The sequence below is a fragment of the Carettochelys insculpta genome, chromosome 7 (genome assembly GCF_033958435.1).
Source record: "Carettochelys insculpta isolate YL-2023 chromosome 7, ASM3395843v1, whole genome shotgun sequence".
In the NCBI taxonomy this organism is placed as follows: domain Eukaryota; kingdom Metazoa; phylum Chordata; order Testudines; family Carettochelyidae; genus Carettochelys; species Carettochelys insculpta.
Genome location: NC_134143.1, coordinates 41,172,640 through 41,190,549, shown reverse-complemented (window position 1 = coordinate 41,190,549; position 17,910 = coordinate 41,172,640). Strand labels below are relative to the sequence as shown.

General features: G+C 44.0%; 1 protein-coding gene across 2 annotated transcripts in view; it reads right to left on the bottom strand.

The window, feature by feature from the left end:
• The window catches only part of TBC1D12 (TBC1 domain family member 12), an 86,441-nt gene extending 74,065 nt beyond the window's left edge, over positions 1-12,376 (bottom strand). For both annotated transcript variants that reach the window (XM_074999545.1, XM_074999546.1), the window contains exon 1: positions 11,324-12,376. In XM_074999545.1, the coding sequence (XP_074855646.1) occupies positions 11,324-12,168 (845 nt within the window). In that variant the 5' untranslated portion in view covers positions 12,169-12,376. The remainder of the gene's footprint in view (positions 1-11,323) is intronic.
• Between the last annotated feature and the right edge of the window lie 5,534 nt (positions 12,377-17,910).

Genomic DNA, 17,910 nt, shown 5'->3' with positions numbered 1-17,910 from the left:
CATTTATTTTTACTGCACTCAGAGAGTTTTACAAGGGTAAGTTTCTGTTCAAGATTTAGTTACTTTTAATTAAAAAGGGAGAAAGCAGAACAAGGAAATTCTTATTCCATGTGTTTCCAAACTACCACAGCTGAAATTCATGAGATATTTGACACAATGAATGGAAAAAAGATAAGCAAAATAAAGACTGAAAACTAACATTTTAAAGTAAAAGGTATACATCCCAGCAAAGTGGAAGAATGACTTGCTACTCAGTTTGTAAAGAGAGATGTGTACTCAGACTTCTGCCATCGCTACAGAGAAACAAAATTTTAAAATATTGACTAACCACAACAAGGCTGTTCCAACTTTCTCCACACTAATAGAACTGCTATTTGCCAGACAACCATGATCTCCATCAAAAGAAATCCAATGCACTACACAATTGCTCAAAAAAAGGAGATTCTCTCTACATGCCCATTTCAGGAAGTAAACTAGGAATTGCTATCTTCCTAGTTGTTTCTTGAAAGGCTGCAAAAAAATCTTAGTTTCAGAGATTAAGGATTACTCAAAAGAGAATGCAATAATAAAATACTTTCTATATAGTTAAATTTAAATGGAAGATGTAAGAGTCAGGAAATCCAGGTAAAACTTCTTATATTTCCTGAGAATCCCTGCCTTGGTTGATTGACAGGCTGGTGCAGTCAATGAGACAGCCACAATTAATTATTGTCAATATACATTGACAAGAGCTGTGCCTTATCCATTACACACTATTAAACTTGTAAAATGAAGATCTAAATCTGCTCTCAGGCAATTGAGAGTAAATTCACGGTCCTCCTTATACTAATCTAACTAAACTACCTCATTATTTACTTATGGAATGATGTGCAGTGAATTAGAAACAGGTACCTGTGCTCCTTATTCTGCACAACAGTGGATTATTTGGGTTTGCTTGTGTTTTACTATATCTCATTACATGCTCTTGACTCGCTTGTAAGTACTGCATTCATCCAGTGCAGCTAGCTATGCAAGCAGCTATTTGATTATTTCAATGTATACAACTTGTAATTTTTCTTGGCTGAATGTGAAAATCTTGGCTTTTTCCACATTTCACTTTGCTGCTTTGAAGACTGACTGCAAAATGTATTAGTTGTAAAGAAGGCTGTACCCTTTTTAATTCTTCATGAAATACGAAAGTGACTAGACTCATCTCTCTATTCTTCCCCACAATTTTTCTTGCATGCATCTGCTTGAGAAACGTTAGGATCGTCATGGCTTGTCTTCCCTGTTTTGCGAGAGGATTTTATTGGAAGGATGGGGATTAGTGTCTCCCCTGTTTTTGACCATAGATTAATCCACTCAAATGCTCCGTTTTTGGAGAATTCTCATCAAGATCATCATTAGAAACAGAAGTTAATGTATAAGAAACAAAATTTAAAATTTTCCCTTTGAGCTGGTCAGCTCCCACTTCTTGAAGCATCGATTTCACTAGTTCTATTGCTCATCCACAGTCTTTTAGCACGTACAACACCTGTATTTCTAATGATAAATAGAAACAGCAAAATTCTTAAATATTCACATCTTTATGCATCACAGAACAAGACAAAAAATTTCCCCATCCTTTGCAAGTCGAGTTTAAGGTGCAGAAGATTTTGGTTTAAAACCAAAAACAAACACACCCCACTAAAACTGTGTCTACACTAGGAGATAAATTTGAATTTAAGGCAGTTAGCTCAATATTACTATGCGACTGTCTTCACATAAATACCATTAACTCAATTTAGGGAGCACTGACACTGATATTACAATATTGTCAGTGCCTGACGAGCATAGCATCAAGCTTAAATTCAAAAGTTCAAATAAAGGCCAATGTAGAAGCACCACATCTTAAAGTCAAATTTATTAACCTCCAGAAGTGTTCCATTAAAACCCTCAGTGTGCCGTGATGGTCCCTGCTCTACAGGCGCGCAGGAGTTAAGTAACAGGAAGACCATGAATTTCAAATCAGGACCACGAAGCCTGTGGCTGTGGGGTCATGTTTGTATGAGAGGCTGATGAGAAATCTTTCTTTCCTTGCTATTAGCACTATGAAGACATCTACCCATTACAAATAGCCCCAGCACAGAGTTCATGGTTCTGTCTCAACACTTTTTTTTTCCCCTATGCTGTCCAGCGCCAGCCACTGCCCCACCACACCACACAGCAACAAGGGTGTGGTACGGGTTATGCTTGCATAAAGAGGCCGACAAACTTCTTCTCAGCAGTTAACATTTGTGCCCTCTCCCTCCCCAACAGGTGCCACCTAGTCAGGGTCTTTCCCACACTCAGCTACATCATGTGGGTAACCCCCAAACCCATAAAAGGACGTGCCTGCCATTTGGTGCTGACCATGCTACCAGGCAGCACCATGCCCTAGCTTGCATGCAGTTAGGGCTCCAAGGGCAGGAAAGAATTTTGCGGGGGGAGGGGAGGGAAGTCTCTCCCTGCAGGAAAGAATTTTGGGGGCTTGCAGCTGCCAGAGGGGTGGAAGAGTCTCCCCCAGTGGGTATGATATTTGGGGGAAGACATATGACTACCTCAACATTTCAATCGACTGTGCAGCTGCAGACCACAACACACATCCACCCCACCAAAAATATTTTGGGAGCTTGCTGTCCACTGCGGACACCTGATGGTTTGATATTTCTGTTACAAAACCTTTTTCCTAGCATTTCCAATATGTCTTCATGCTTTGACACCCCCCCCCCCCCACACACACACACACACACCGCAAAATACCAGGTGGAGGGCCAGGTGAGATGCCGGTTTCCCTTATAAGTTCAGTGTATGAAATTTCATCACCATCCTCCATACTGGCAATGTCTATAGAGTGAAGGGGGAAGACAAAGATCTTTTTTCCTAAACTTTTCCATCCTCTTTGTTCTAACTTTGAGTATAGCGTCTGTCCCTGTGTTATTTTCAGGTATCAGATGCAATCACAAGAGGAGGGATAGTCAGCGGACAACCAGTTGAGAATACAACCTGTGCACAGAAGTCTTATAGTGCACCGCAAAGCCAAAGACCCTCCTCTCAGCAACTCTCTTTTTTCAGAAACTTTCCTACCATCTCTTTCTTCAAGCCTTTCAGGGCCCCTGCTTATTTTCAGGAACCAGATGCACTCACAGGAGCGGGAACACTAAGTGGATGGCCAGTTGAGAATTCAGTTACAGAAAAAACGGACGTTTGCTTAGCACAGGAGGCGAATGAGGAAAATGCAGTGTGGGAGGATGTCAAAGACCAGCGAGCATATCAAGAATGCTACAGGGATGAGGGAACTGTGGGATAGGTTCCCACAACGCACTACTGCAAGTCAATGTTTGCCTATTCAGTGTGGCAGCAATAAGTCGACTTTGTGAGGAGTACGTGTAGAGGTAAGGATAGTCAAAATCAAATTTATAAATTCCAGAGTTACAAAATTGATATTAATAAATTCAATTTTATCTCAGTGTAGGTGCAGCCTAGGTTGGTTGGTTGATGTTGTTGTCCCATCTGCCACATCCTCCCCTTCCCACCAAGTAAATCAATAAGACAAAAATTCCATCAACAGAACGTTGTGTCTTCCATAACAAGCACACTTAGTGCTTGCAACTTATTGAAATCAATCAATTTTTAGTAAGACAACCAGTTAAGCAAAGGCTCAGCTACTATCAGACCTGACTGGAACTTAGATGAGCCGATAGCGGAAAAACCGTTTGTTTAGTATCCGAGGTAGACCTTGTCAGCTCTGGCCCTCCCTCTTACTGGGACCCCACTCTTTAAATACCCCTCTGAAACCACACACCCCCACTCATGCATCTGATGAAGTGGGTCTTTGCCCACGAAAGCTTATGCTCCAAAATATCTGTTAGTCTATAAGGCACCACAAGACTTCTTTTTGTTCTCGTTTGGTCTTAGAGTCTCAGATATCACTGAAGGATGGACAGTGCCAGGCGCTGCCTACTGATAGTCAGGACTAGTACTCAGAGTGGAGGATGAAGCCAGACAAAGGTGAATGGTAAGTTAGTGCAGCCACGTTGTTGAGGAATGCCTGAGTAGCAAGTCATGGAAATACTGTTAGAGAAGCACCTACTAATTTCCTTATCTATAGGCCCCTGTTGGCAGAGCAGCTAAGCAAGCAGCCTTGCTTTGGCTTTGGCTTAGCCTCACAGACAAAAGCATTGTGATAGTTGTACTAGGAGTACAAGACCCTTTTAGTTGATCCAAGTTGCTAGTCTACATCAGCACTGAAGTTGTGAAAAGTAACTCGGCAGCTATGATCTACTCAGGGGCTTGTCAACTCAGTGCATTAGTGCACATAAGCTGGGGTGTAATTTCTAGTGCACCACCAGCATGTCACACTCCAACTGTCTGTATGGGCCCTGCTGACGTGCACTAACAGTTCCTTTCTGTGCTTTTATGTAATTTAGTGCATGCTAGCAATGCCCATATGGGCAGTTAATGATGAACACATGGAATGCATCTGGAATTTACACCATAGCTAGTGCACACTTAGAACTGCAGTAACTTTGAGGGCACAGTGTAACACCACTTAGAACAAATGAAAAGTATACTCATGAGTAAACAGTGTATTACCAGTTTGACCCAAACTCTTAAGTGAGAAGTATGCTTACTGTAGACCAGTCTTACAGATTCCAATACTATCAAAAAACTAGTAACTTTAATCTCAAGCACATATATACCAGGAACATGAGGATTAAAAATGCCAAGAAATTAACAAGAAGTCCTGTGGCACTTTATAGGCTAACAGACTGACTACCAAAAAGGAGGCTGCCAGGCAACTCTTCAATACCACATTCTAGATGCCACTGTCCTCTGATCCCACTGAGTACACAAAAAAAAAAGCTTTGCCATCTGCTCAAGACCCTCCCCACAAAAGCAAAGGAACAAATCTACATGGACTCATCTCTAGAATCCCAACCATGTTTATTCTATCTACTACCCAAGATCAATACCTGTTAGTCTGTAAGGTGCCACAGAACTCCTTATTTTTGCAGGTACAGACTAATACAGCTACCCCTCTGATAAGAAATCAACAGGTACAGAAAACAAAAACAAAAGGGAAAAATTAAATATCCTCACCATTCACATTCCTAAATGTACATGTGTACAAGAGAGTTCTGGCTGCAGACTTAAATATGGACATACAAAATAGCAACTGCATAACTACACTGATGTTTCTTTGACAAACACCTGGTGATGAGATGGGGAAGAAATGGACATTTGAAATGGACAGTATTAACTCAAAATAATGACAGAACAGAGTCAACGAAAGCAAAGGGGAAGAAATCCTTAAAACAGGGATTCCCAATCTACGGCTGCTACTACACTACCACGGTCCTGTGGGACCATGGTAATGAGGCACTTACATGCATATTCAGTGCCTCATTAGCATGATGGCAGCCATACAAACAAACTTCGATTTTCAGATTGACAGGGAAGTGGGGGCAGCTTTGAAATAAGCACCCCACTTCGACATTCCCCTACGCTGTTCTAGTTCTGTGGAAGTCAGGGAATGTCGAAGTGGGGTGCTTATTTCAAAGCTACCCCCATCTTCACTGTCAATATGAACAATCGAAGTTTGTTTGTGTGGTCACCATCGTGCTAAGGAAGTGCTGACTATACATGTCAGCGCCTCATTAGCTTGCTTCGAATTGCCTTACCACCATGGCCCCCTCGATGGGACCATGGTAGCGTAGCAGCTGCCTACGGGCTGGGATCCAAACGTGCCTCACAGATTTGTTAAAGCTCACCAGCAGCTCTGAGCTGCATGTGATCTTAAAGAAGGCATTTGCAGCTCCTTAATGCTGCCACATCCTGCAGCTCTCTCTATCAATAGAGAAGCAATTATGCATTACAAAGACCTTTGATATTTGTAGCTGTCCCAGGCAAGCCACTTAACAGACTCTTGCAGTAAGTAATTTTTGCCCCACCCTTCCCTCCTTTTGTCCCTCTTCTGTTCTGTGTAGCTGATACTTCACTTTATTTTTTTTTGTATTTTCCCCCAGCCGCCGAGTGTGACTCAGCCAGCCCCCCAACCCGAGTATGATCTCCAGCCCCTTAGTGGGACAGCCCCCAGCACCAAATATGACCCCTCGCAGCCCGACTGTGATCATCCCAGCCCCTGGTCTGGCTATGGTCTGAAGTAGTGGGTCTGTCCCACGAAAGCTCACCTAATAAACTATTTTGCTAGTCTTCAAAGTGCTACTTGACTGCTTTTTGTTTTGATAGTGTATAGACTAGCACGGCTTCCTCTCTGTTACCCCTCAACCCAAGTGTGACTCCCCCAGCCTGAGTGTGACCCCCCCAGTCTCCAACTCCCCCAGCCCTGAGTGTGAACCCCCCCAGTCTCCAACTCCCCCAGCCCTGAGTGTGAACCCCCTAGCCCATGAGTGTTGCCCCACAGTCCCTCCAGCCTCTGAGTGTAACTCCCTCAGGCTTTCAGCGTGACCCCCAGCCCCTGAATGCGACTTAAATTTAAGTGAACATAACTAGGTCATCAAGGCGTGGTAAAAATCCACACGAAGCAGGGTAATTATGCCAACTCAACAGCCATGGCAGATGCAACTAAGTCAACATAGCAGTTTCATTGACATAACTACGAAAGTTTATGCTCCAAAATATCTGTTAGTCTATAAGGTGCCACAGGACTACTACTTGTTTTTGAACATACAGACTAACACAGCTACCTCTCTGATACATTCAAGGTGGAGTCACGTGGATCTGGGGACATGCAATTTTCCCTGCCCCACTGATCATCAGCCCTAAACTAACCCCTGAATTATTATGGCTATCCCACAGGAAGCCCACAGTGTTGGGTGCAGAATGGAAATAAACGTACAACAAGATACATAGTGCAGGCCTCTTTTCAAGAAAAGTATAACATGATAGCCAATAGATTTGACAGTACTTGGCACAGATTAGGGCTTTTGTGTCAATACTAACAGTCCCCCGATTACTAACTTTCTCCCTCATACAGGCATTAGGTTTGATATTTCCAGCTTTGGTTTAAATTAATATTGTGACAATCTTGGTCCTGATTATTGAAAGTAAGGAAATATTCTGTGATTATGCACAGGGTTGTGCTCAGCTGTGACTTATCAATAGGAAGCAGTCTAGCTTACAAGGCAGCTTGAGTTGTGGCATGCCCTTCTTATTGAATATTTACCAAAAACCTGGAGGAAACTTTTTTCTTGCCTATTAGTCCAGCCAGCTGTCTCTTTTGCATTTAAGCACTTCTACCAAAAACTTAAGAAAAATGGCAGCTAAGTTTCAGGCTAATTTTAAATAAAACAGACAATAGCATCACCAGGATCAAGTAAGAAAATGAAAGTCAGTTTTCCCATGTAGTTGTTGTATGTTCAAAAACAAAACAGAGCCATGATTCTACCCTAAAAAGAAGGAAAGGAAAAAAAAAACCCACCTTCACTGGAAATCAAGGCATACTTGGGACTGTCTGCAAGTACAGCAATTTAACTGTTGGTACCAGCATCATTTGTAACTCTGTAATTATTGTAATACAGTGATCTATTCAGAAGATTAACAAAAGAGCCTATTGTCACTACAGGTTGAGCCTTGGGACGTGACTGGTGCCCGACAAGAGAATTTGCTGGACCATGGAAGGTCAATATTTTCTAGCACATTACCAACACTTCCACTGTTTACAGTGCTCTTAGCTGTAACTTACCCCCCAACATCTGAGTAACAACACAGAATGCTGAGAGCCAAGACTGTAAACAAATTTTATGGGACCACAGGAAATCTGGCCACACCCATGGTAAGTGGTCATCCAGCAAACCAAAATCATGCTGCATTATGGAGTTTGCCAGATGAGAACGCTCCGGATTAAAGAGGTTTCCCTGTATTGAGGATTCATTCACAGGGCACCTTTAACAAACAGTTCTAAACCTGCTTCTCTTAAATGAAGCAATCAACTTCTACAACATTTAACTAAAAAAGCGTCTAGCCCTAAAAGTTGCCAAGATAACCCACAAAATATAAAAGGAACATAAGGGCCTGTCAATGCAGAGCAGCAAGAAGTGATTTCTTTAAAAAAAAAACAAAAAAACCAAACACACTGAGTAATCGCCACTGGTGGTTGGTGCTGAGCACTATATTAAAAACATAGTAGGAAACTTACTACACAGCATCAGGGCTGCCCAATCCAGCTACTACACTTTAGAAATCACCTACCCCAAAGTGAAAATTGTTGCTTCCTGTGGGCAAGTTCTAAAATTATTAATGCGTTATTCTCCCAGAGTCTGCAGACAGACCACTCCAATGTCTTTATTAGCGTTTCTCCAAACTGCAGCAAAATGGAAACTTAGGCTTAATCTTCACTAGAAAATGTTTGCCAGTATAACTATACCAACAAAACAAAAAGCAGTCAAGTAGCACTTTAAAGACTAGCAAAATAGTTTATTAGGTGAGCTTTCGTGGGACAGACCCACTTCTTCAGACCATAGCCAGACCAGAACAGACTCAATATTTAAGACACAGAGAACCAAAAACAGTAAGCAAGGAGGACAAATCAGAAAAAGACAATCAAGGTAAGCAAATCAGAGAGTGGAGGGGTGGGGGGGAAGATCAAGAATTAGATTGAGTTAAGTATGCAGACAAGCCCCTATAGTGACTCAGAAAGTTCACATCCCGATTTAAACCATGTGTTAATGTTCCGAATTTGAATATAAATGTCAATTCGTCCGCTTCCCTTTCTACAAAACAGCGATAATTTCTTTTCAGTAAAACGCATACCTTGAGGTCATTGACAGAATGGCCCATTCCATTAAAATGTTGACTAACTGGTTTGTGAATATAGAGTGTTTTAATGTCTGTTTTGTGCCCGTTGACCCTTTGCCTAAGGGAGTTAGAAGTCTGTCCAATATACAAAGCATCTGGGCATTGTTGACACATGATGGCATATATGATGTTAGTAGAGGAGCATGAGAAAGTGACGAAAGCTCACCTAATAAACTATTTTGCTAGTCTTTAAAGTGCTACTTGACTGCTTTTTGTTTTGATAGTGTATAGACTAGCACGGCTTCCTCTCTGTTACTATACCAACAAACTCTCCTACTATAGATGCCAATCATATCAGGAAAAGCATGTTTTTACCAACATACTTTACACTACTGCCCTAAACAAGCTGTAATGGCAAAAACACTTGTCAGTATACAACCACATCAACCTCAGGATAGTATGTTGAAAAAGGAGTATTGTGAGAACAAAAATCACCGCAGACTCAAAGCCCAACGCAAGTTTACTGGTGAAAGTAGGTAGCACAGACCTGGATTTAGTCTTGTCAGTCTTCATTGCTTCCCAGAAGACTACTCAGTGTTACTCTACTACTACGTTGAGCAAACAACAAGAACTGGAGTTATTAATTTGGAGTATGCAAAAAATGAGGTAGGGGAGTACAGAATACTGGAGACAAAATGACACAAAGCAAACAGGGGACAGAGCAGAAACACCACACATGACCACTGCAGTAGACAGGAAATTGATACCAGACAGCTTCCTCATCCACCCTCAAGCACTCAGGAGGCTCTTTAAAAGGCCGACAAACTCCAAATCTATCAGGCAATTACTAGCTTGAAGATAACTCCAAAGAACAACTCACAGATAGCATCAAAAGACCAACAGAAATCCAAGCCCCTCCCTTTCCCCAGCAGCTGCAAGTCTACTTCTAGGTTTGGCACTCTCTCAGCAAAGTGAAACTCATCTTTATATCAGTCTTCGGCTAGTGGATTTATTCCGATTTCTTGTAAGCTTTCCAAACCTTGCGCATGAGACTGTATTAGTCAACTGGATGTGAGAGACTGAACATATTTCTACCTGAGACTGGTCCTGGAGAAAAGAAAGACTGGGGGGAAAGGAAGAGGGGAAAGAATGAAGGGAAGAGAGAAAAGAGCGAGAATGTAGGTAAATAAATAACCATCATCTACCACAGGACAAGCCATGCCCATAGAGGCATGTTAACTATGCATTACCTACAAGAGACCCTAGAATTATGCAGTTCTGCCTTTTAAGTTCTTTCAAACTTACTCCAAAACACAGGCTTAGCATTCAAGCTAGTTGGTGGCTTCCACAGCTTTCAAAGCTCTGCTTATGAATGAAAAGATGCAGTTTCTTTATCACAGTGCCAAAGATGACCCACAGTTCTTTGATTGCTCCCCAGTTTTCTGAAAGTTACTACGGTAACAGTTACAGTATTTTGACCGCCGTTCTCCAAACCAGAAAATTAAGTTAACACGGATCACGCTCTTACAGCCTGAACCTCTCTAATCCGGAACTCCCTCGTCCATCAACATCCACAGTCCAGTGTGATTTTAGTTGGCTGGATAACCACTTACGGATGTGGCCCATGGTCTCTTACAGTTTGTTTCCAGCAGTACACCTGGCTCTCAGTGTTCTATGCTGCTGTTTAGCTATAATTAACCCTTAAACGTCTTCTAGGAGCCCCTAAGCAGTGAAAGTGTTGGTAATGCTGATAGACAATATTGACCTCCTGTGGTCTGGCAAGTTCTCTCATGTGGAAACAGTCACATCCCAAGAGTGCCAAATGAGAGAGGTTCAACCTGTACTAAACTACCTTGACATGTGAAGCAGTCTTCAGTTTCAAAGTCAGACTCATGATCTGAAGTTCCAAAACAATTTTGAAAGGCTCATCTACACTCACAGCACTGCAGCAGCTGTTGTAGTGCTTAATGAAGATGCCACCAACATTGATGAGAGCCCTTCCCCCATCACTGTACATACTCCACCCCCAGTAACAGTAGTTGTGTCCTCCAGGTCGGTATAACTATCCCATTGAGGGGACTGCATTTTCCAGATCCCTCAGAGCCATACTTGCACTGACAAATGTTTTCAGTGCAGATGAGAGTTCAATTTCTCTTAGGTTCCCTCCCCAGTGTACAACCTCTCTTTGACTGGCAGGACAAGTAGCTACTCAAGTTCTATACATAATCCTACCCTTGCTAGAAATTACAGCTAACGTGACCAATGTTACTTAAAATTAGTGTTAACATGTACACGCTTAAAACAGGAGTGCAGCAGGTTGCGGGGGGCGGGGGGAAGGAATAATGGGACCAGCTCAGTTCCTAGAGCTGGGACAACACAGCATCGGGTCACCTTGGCAGGATTTCTACACAGACTAACACTATTTTGAAGCTTTTATTCCACTATCAGCTCAATGCAGTCCCTGCTCTGGCAGGCGCGGGGGTCAGTGTCCTTCCCTTCTGGCTCCCCAGCTGAGAAGGGCAGTATCACTCCAGCCCCTGTAACCTAAGGTGCGGGGCGGTCTCACCTTGTGATGAAGTCGGCGATGCCACTGCTGCTGCCGGAGATACCAATTCTCTTGGTTTTGTCCGCCGGCTCCTGGGGAGGGGCTGGGGCTGGGGCTGGGGCTGGGGCGGGGGCCGGTGTCCCCCCGGGCGGTAGGTGCTCCGGGGCACTTCGGCGCCGGCTCACCTCGTAGGTGTTACGGGAGTTCAGATTAATATCTATGAAGCCCAGAGGCGCCGGGCAAAGGGCTCCCGCCGCAGCAGCCCCATCGCTACACTCCCAGGGAGTCCGACCGCCGACGGGGACCTCCGACGGGCGTTGAGCCCCAGCCCAGCCGCGGCGAGGCGGGGAGCTACCCGCTGCCGCGCCACCCTCCGGATCGGGCCCCAAGCAGCAACTCCTCAACGGCTCTTCGAGAGCGGCCCCCGCTCCCCCTCCCGGCTCGGTGTCAGGGAGGAAGTGGGGCAAGCCCCCGTTGGGCAGTCTCTCTTCTTCCTCCTCTTCGGGCCCCGGCCCGCTCCGCACGGCCCAAGCGGGCGGTTCCTCCGGCGGCGGCAGCAGGAAACCGGCGTCCCCGTTGGTCATTCTCCCGTGGGGGCCCAGGAGACAGGCGGCCCCGTTGGCGGGTCTCTCCCGGCAGCACTTGCAGCCCAGCCCCGCGGACGCCGGGGGGACGAGCTTCCCGGCCAGGTACCGCTGCAGGAGCAGCTCCTGCCCCGAGCCGCCGCCTCCGCCGCTCAGGCTCCGGCTCCCATCCCGCTCCCCGTCCTCCTCCTCCTCCGCCTCCTCCTCCTCCGCCGCATCCTGCCGGCCCGCGGGAAACAGGGCTGCGCTACCCTGAGCTCCGGCATCGTCCGGCCCCACCATTTGCCGCCTCGCAGCCCCAGGGCGGCCAGCGGCGCAGCCGGGATGGAGGGGGCGCACGAGCCCCCCCGGCGCAGCGGGGGTGGAGGGGGACGAGCGGCCGCTACTCGCCACACCGGGAGCCGCAGCTACCGCGAGCTTCGCTCACCGCATCGGACGGCAGCCGAGGGGAGCCCGGCTCACGCAGGCGCACAACAGCGACAGCCCCCAACTAAACGCGCTTCCACCATAGAGAGCCAGCGCGGACGACCCACCCAGTCAGCCTTGGAATATCCGGTATCATAGAGACGCCACCTAGCTAGGATCCTCCCCGTGGGAAGGAACGGCGGATCTCCTTTACCGAACTCCATGTAAGACCTCCCACCGCTGTTCCCCTTACCGTATTCTATCTAACGCTCCCTCGTACACGGGAGAAAAGACTGTTTCCATGACGAAATATTAGCAAAACCCAACCACTCCCGGTTACCATATTCCAGCTAAAACCACCACCTTTAAATTCAGATCCAGTGGCCACGGGTGTAATTTACTAATGGGCACAGCAGCCACTGAAGCTGTCGGCAGTGTCCTCCAATTCTTACTCCAGGTATTTTTGCCTGCATGGGAAAGCCAACAGTTCTGTGAACTTCTCCTGTGGGAGAGTCGTCTGTTGGAATGGTGCTGGCAGAGCTTCCCGGAACAGCTGGTCTTGTCATTAACGAGCGATTTGGATGAATGGGGTACACTTTTCGAAGCTGTCAGCAGACAGGAGTTTACATCTCTACACCTTGGGTCATATTTCCAAGTTTTTTCTTCCCAGCTTTGAGGGCTGGAAACTTTTCACTTTTATCCCTTTATCTTCTGGGTTTTTTTGTTTGTTTTTAGGAAAGTAGAGAATCTGGTTTAATTACATTACTTCAAAGACGTATGATCAGGTTTTACATAGGCATAGATTAAGATGTGTGCACTAACTCTCTCAAGTTTCCATAGCCTGGCAGAAAAGCAGTGGATTCTCCACCACTAAAAAGTTTAAAATCATAGGTCACAGCTAAGAGAGCACGTTTTTAATTCACCATCAGTTACAAACTTTCTTAACAGTTAAAACAAAAAGCAGTGACTGCTTTTTGTTTTGATAGTGTATAGACTAGCAAGGCTTCTTCTCTGTTTCTTAACAGTTGCCCTTGAAGGCTATTGTTTAGAATCTCAAGGCCCCAGGCTGGGCACCACTTTTCTAATCTAATTGACTGCTTATCAGGTTCTCCTATTTGCTTTGTTTCTTAATACAAGAGCAAGGAGATATTCAGTGATAATGAAAAGGCAGCATATTTAAAGTGATAAGGGCTACTTCTTTTTAGAAAGATGCATAACTAACCTATGAGACTCATTTTACAATAGGTATATATAGGATCCTAACACTGAACATAAGTCAAGGTCATGTTCAGATTTTCCTGTATAATTTAATGGATGTTCCTTAACATGCCAAACAGGGTGGAAATGAAAGAGTTAACCTTATAGACAAACTGTTCAAAGACAGCTACAGATTTTGGGTGCCCAACATGAGCCTGGTTTTCAGAGCACTTACAGCTTCTACTGACTTCATCTGAAGCCTTAGTTCCATCACAAACACACTCCAGTGTATACATGTCAATGCCAATGATGCAATATTCACATAAATATTGTCTGCTAGTTGTTGAGTTTGAGGGTGAAGATATGTCAGCTTAGGTTAGTGGAAATGAGACAGTTAAGGGTGAGGAGGAGAACTGCACAGTTAATGTAGGGGTGTTGAATGATTTAGTTCCTAACAGTGACCTTAGCTTGCAGGTGAGGAGTTTCAGCTGGGAAAATCAATAATAAGCAAATGTTAAGTTCTGATACGAAGTAGGGTAGTACCAAAAACCAGTGAAAACAAAAAGGTGGATTTCGAGGAGCAAGTTGAAGAAGGAAGTAAATTTGCTTCACATACAAGAAAAGGGAGATCATTCCAGGTGAAAGAGGAAGCTTTGAAAGAGTCATAATGACAAAAGTGGCATGAGCAGGCAAAGGGGAAGACAATGTGAGAAGAGCAGGCAAGAACAAGGGGAGCTACAGAAGATGAAGGATGAACGGGAGCAGAGCTGTGCAGGAACCATAATGCTATATACACAGAGAAATCTAATGAATGGCAGAGTTGTCAAAAAAATGGAGAAAAATTGTGGAGGACAGATATGTTCAATTTTCACCATATTTTTCCTTTAAGGAAGCAGCAGGGCATCTTTATCAGAAAGGCACAGAAGAGATGTGAATGTAGTCAAGAGTGGAAAAGTAGAGTAAAATCTCATCACAGTACAAAACTAGCATGACCATCCATCCCGTTTTTGGCAGGATGGTCCCATATTTGGGACACCACAAAGGCATCCCTAAATATTTATAAAAGGCGCTAACTGTCTCAATATTTTCTGCCAGCAGCTGCTGGCCAGAGAGCAGGGAGCCTACTTTCCCCTTCCCTGGGGCTTGGGGAAGCAGGGGGAGCATGGGTGGCTGCCCCAACCCTACTGCTTCCCTGGGGCTCAGGGAAGGCAGGAGGGGGAGCGCCATGGCTACCCCATCCCTGCTGCTTCGTCAGGGCTCCCGGGAGCGCTGGCAGCTGCCATGGCTCAGGTCTCAGGGAGGGCAAGCACCTGCCACCTCCTTCCCGGATCCCCTGGGCTTGGAAGAGCCAGGAGGAGCCACCCCTCCCCCCATATCTCCCTGTCCCATACTTGGGACAGGGAGATATGGTCACCTTATACAAAGCTTATAATAGACTCATCCAAGTATCTCATGCATCTGATGAAGTGGGTGTTTGCCCACAAAAGCTTATGCTCCAAAATATCTGTTAGTCTATAAGGTGCCACAGGACTTCTTGTTGTTCTCAAAGATACAGACTAACACAGCTACCTCTTTGATACTTGTCATCCAAATAGAGGTATTAAAGCTCAACCCTCAGGAACATCAGCAAAAAGGGATAGAGAAGAAGGAAAGGATATTTCAAAAAACAATACTAAAGGAGTCACCAGCAACACAGAAAAAGAAAGGACACAATTACAGAAGTCCAAAAAGAGAGGGTCTCAGAAATTTGGTAAGCACTAGAAAAATGAAGTAGAATGACCACAGAAAACAGATCATACATATATGGAAAGATTACTTCTGTGATCTGAGTGAAGAGTTTCGCAGGATAGAAGGCAGAAGCTCAAGAGAAGAGCAAAATGATTAAACACATGGGTAAGGTTTTCAGAATCAACCAAAGGCCCTGATTGGAAGTAATATTCCCATGACAATGTCTATGGACACTAATTAAATAAAGCACCAAATTAGAGAAATAAGGAAAGTTGATTGTGTGTGGAACAGCATGGTCCAAGAGATGGATCGTATCTGGTAGTTAGTACTTACAGGCAGTTTCACTTCCTTTTAGGAGAAAGCTATTTTTCTTTTGTCCTCTAATACTGAAGTTTTGTCCAGCAGAAACTTTCTTGCTACTTCATCTCTGGGGACATTACACTACTTTATTTTTCATTGAAGAATTTTGTAAGTTGCTATTCTCCCTTTCTATGAATGGTATCAGAAGTAACCCTTCAGTGTAACAGATTTCTGTAACAGAATAAACTGTTATGAGACTGAAGTAATTCTGCTAAACTTACCTTTCAGAAGGGGAAATATCTAATTCTCTTGGAAACACCTGGTCACAGAAGTCATCCATTTAATAATTCCCTCCCCAAAGTTTATTTTACTCTGTGACATGGCAGAACAACTACCTGCCTTTAAAGACAACCAACTGGAGCATGCTCAGTATAAGGGAGGAAGCCTCAGCTGTACAAAAGGGGCTTTTCTCTCCATTTTAGTCCTTCTGTTAATGGGAGTTTTGAACTGAAGAAGATTATTCTGGGAATACTTTCATAGAACTCTATCTCTTTTTAGAGTGAATGTTGTGTTCTCTTATTGTTTACTTTCTTGAGCTGCAAGTCAGTGCTAGAGCCTCAGTTTTTGAGGATCAAAGAGGGAGCCATTGAGTCAGTAGCAGATGCATATCCCCTGATCTAAGTCCCTTATTCCATGGCAGAGAACACAAGCAAAGAACAAACTGAACAGCACTGGAGCAATTACAAGCCTTGCTTCACTCAAGATTTCAAAACAGTCAGAAAAGTTATCAGTGGCAAATGCTTGCACTGTCATGTGGTCACAGAACAGATGGATGAATTGCATGAACCTTCTTGGACAGCCCAATTAATGCAGAATAAGGCCCTTTCTGTTGATCACATCAAAAGTCATGGTCAAAGAGATAAATTGAATATAGGTCCATGTTCTGCTTTTAACGTTTTCCTGGACTTTCCATACAATAAATATCATGTTCATAGTACTACAACTTGGTCTGAAACCACACTGTGCTGCTGACAGATTCTCCTCAGATTTGTTTGAAATGAGTCTGTTGAACAGAATGCAAGCTAATATTTTGCCTACTGTGCAGAAGATCAATGCCACTGTAATTTCTACAGTCAGTTTTGCTGCCTTTTTTTTCCACAGTGATACACTATAGCTTGAAACTCTCTAATCCAGCACTCTCTCATCTGGCAACATCTGTAATCCAGCATGATTTCAGTTAGCCAAATACCCACTTAACATGTGGGTGGCCAAGTTTCCTGTGGTCCCATAAAGTTTGTTTCCAGTCACCAGTCCTGGCTTTCAGTGTCCTGTGCTGTTATTTAGCTGTAATTTACCCCTAAATGTCTTCTAAGATCCCAGTAAGCAGCAGAAGTGTTGGCAATGCAGCTAAACAATAGTGACCTCCTGTGGGTCAGCAAATTCTCTCATTCGGCACCAGTCAGTCCCAAGGGTGCTGGATTATAGAGGTTCAAACTCTAATCTTATCTATGAAGTCCTATGGCATTTCTTCTGTCTGGAAAATGCTATTCAGGGTGTCACCTTTATAGCTTTTGAGTTTGATCATTTATATAATTCCAGATGCTTTGCCAGAGTTCAGTTGTTTGGTAGCTTTCACAAATGTCCTTAACTGATGGAGCACAGCAGACATGTGGGGATGCACAGGGAAACCACATGCACCTCCCAGCATCTCCATCCTCACACTTACAGTCAGCACTTCACCGCTTCTCTGGAGTGCAGGAGCAGTTCCACCCAAATCCCACAATTGGTTGGGATTGGTATTATGATGTCATCTTACTATGGTGCCATCCCAGAAGTTTGCAGGTTTCGGGTCTTGAGAATGGACTGGCTTTATGGACAAGCAAGGCTTTTGAAGAGAGGTTATACATGGAGAGCAAGCGCCTAGCACCTATGTGCCATCCTAGCAAAATCAGCCTTACTAAACTTGTATTGCACCTTAAGATTGTGTGGCAGCATGAGTTTGCAAACACAATGAAATCAACAGCAACACGTTGAGTATAGGACTAACAAAATGTGTACCTATGCATTTTGAACATGTGGATGAGATCTTTGCAATTTTCGTCCATTTCACTTAAACTGTTCCACCAAATATATTTGCTGGAGATGTTCAATGTCTAAGTTTAAAATATATAAATGAATATATATATATATATACACACACTAGACCTGATCTTTCACTGAGTTCCTGAGGAAGTCATCTCTGTGGGAATATCAAATCATTAGGTTCTGCATTTTAGCAGTGAGAGCTTGCTCCAAAAGCCTAAACATAAGAAATTATATTTTCCTAATAATGTCTCCTCTGTGAAATACGAGGCAATTGTGCAGTATTTAGCAAAGGTGATTCCTTCATCAGAG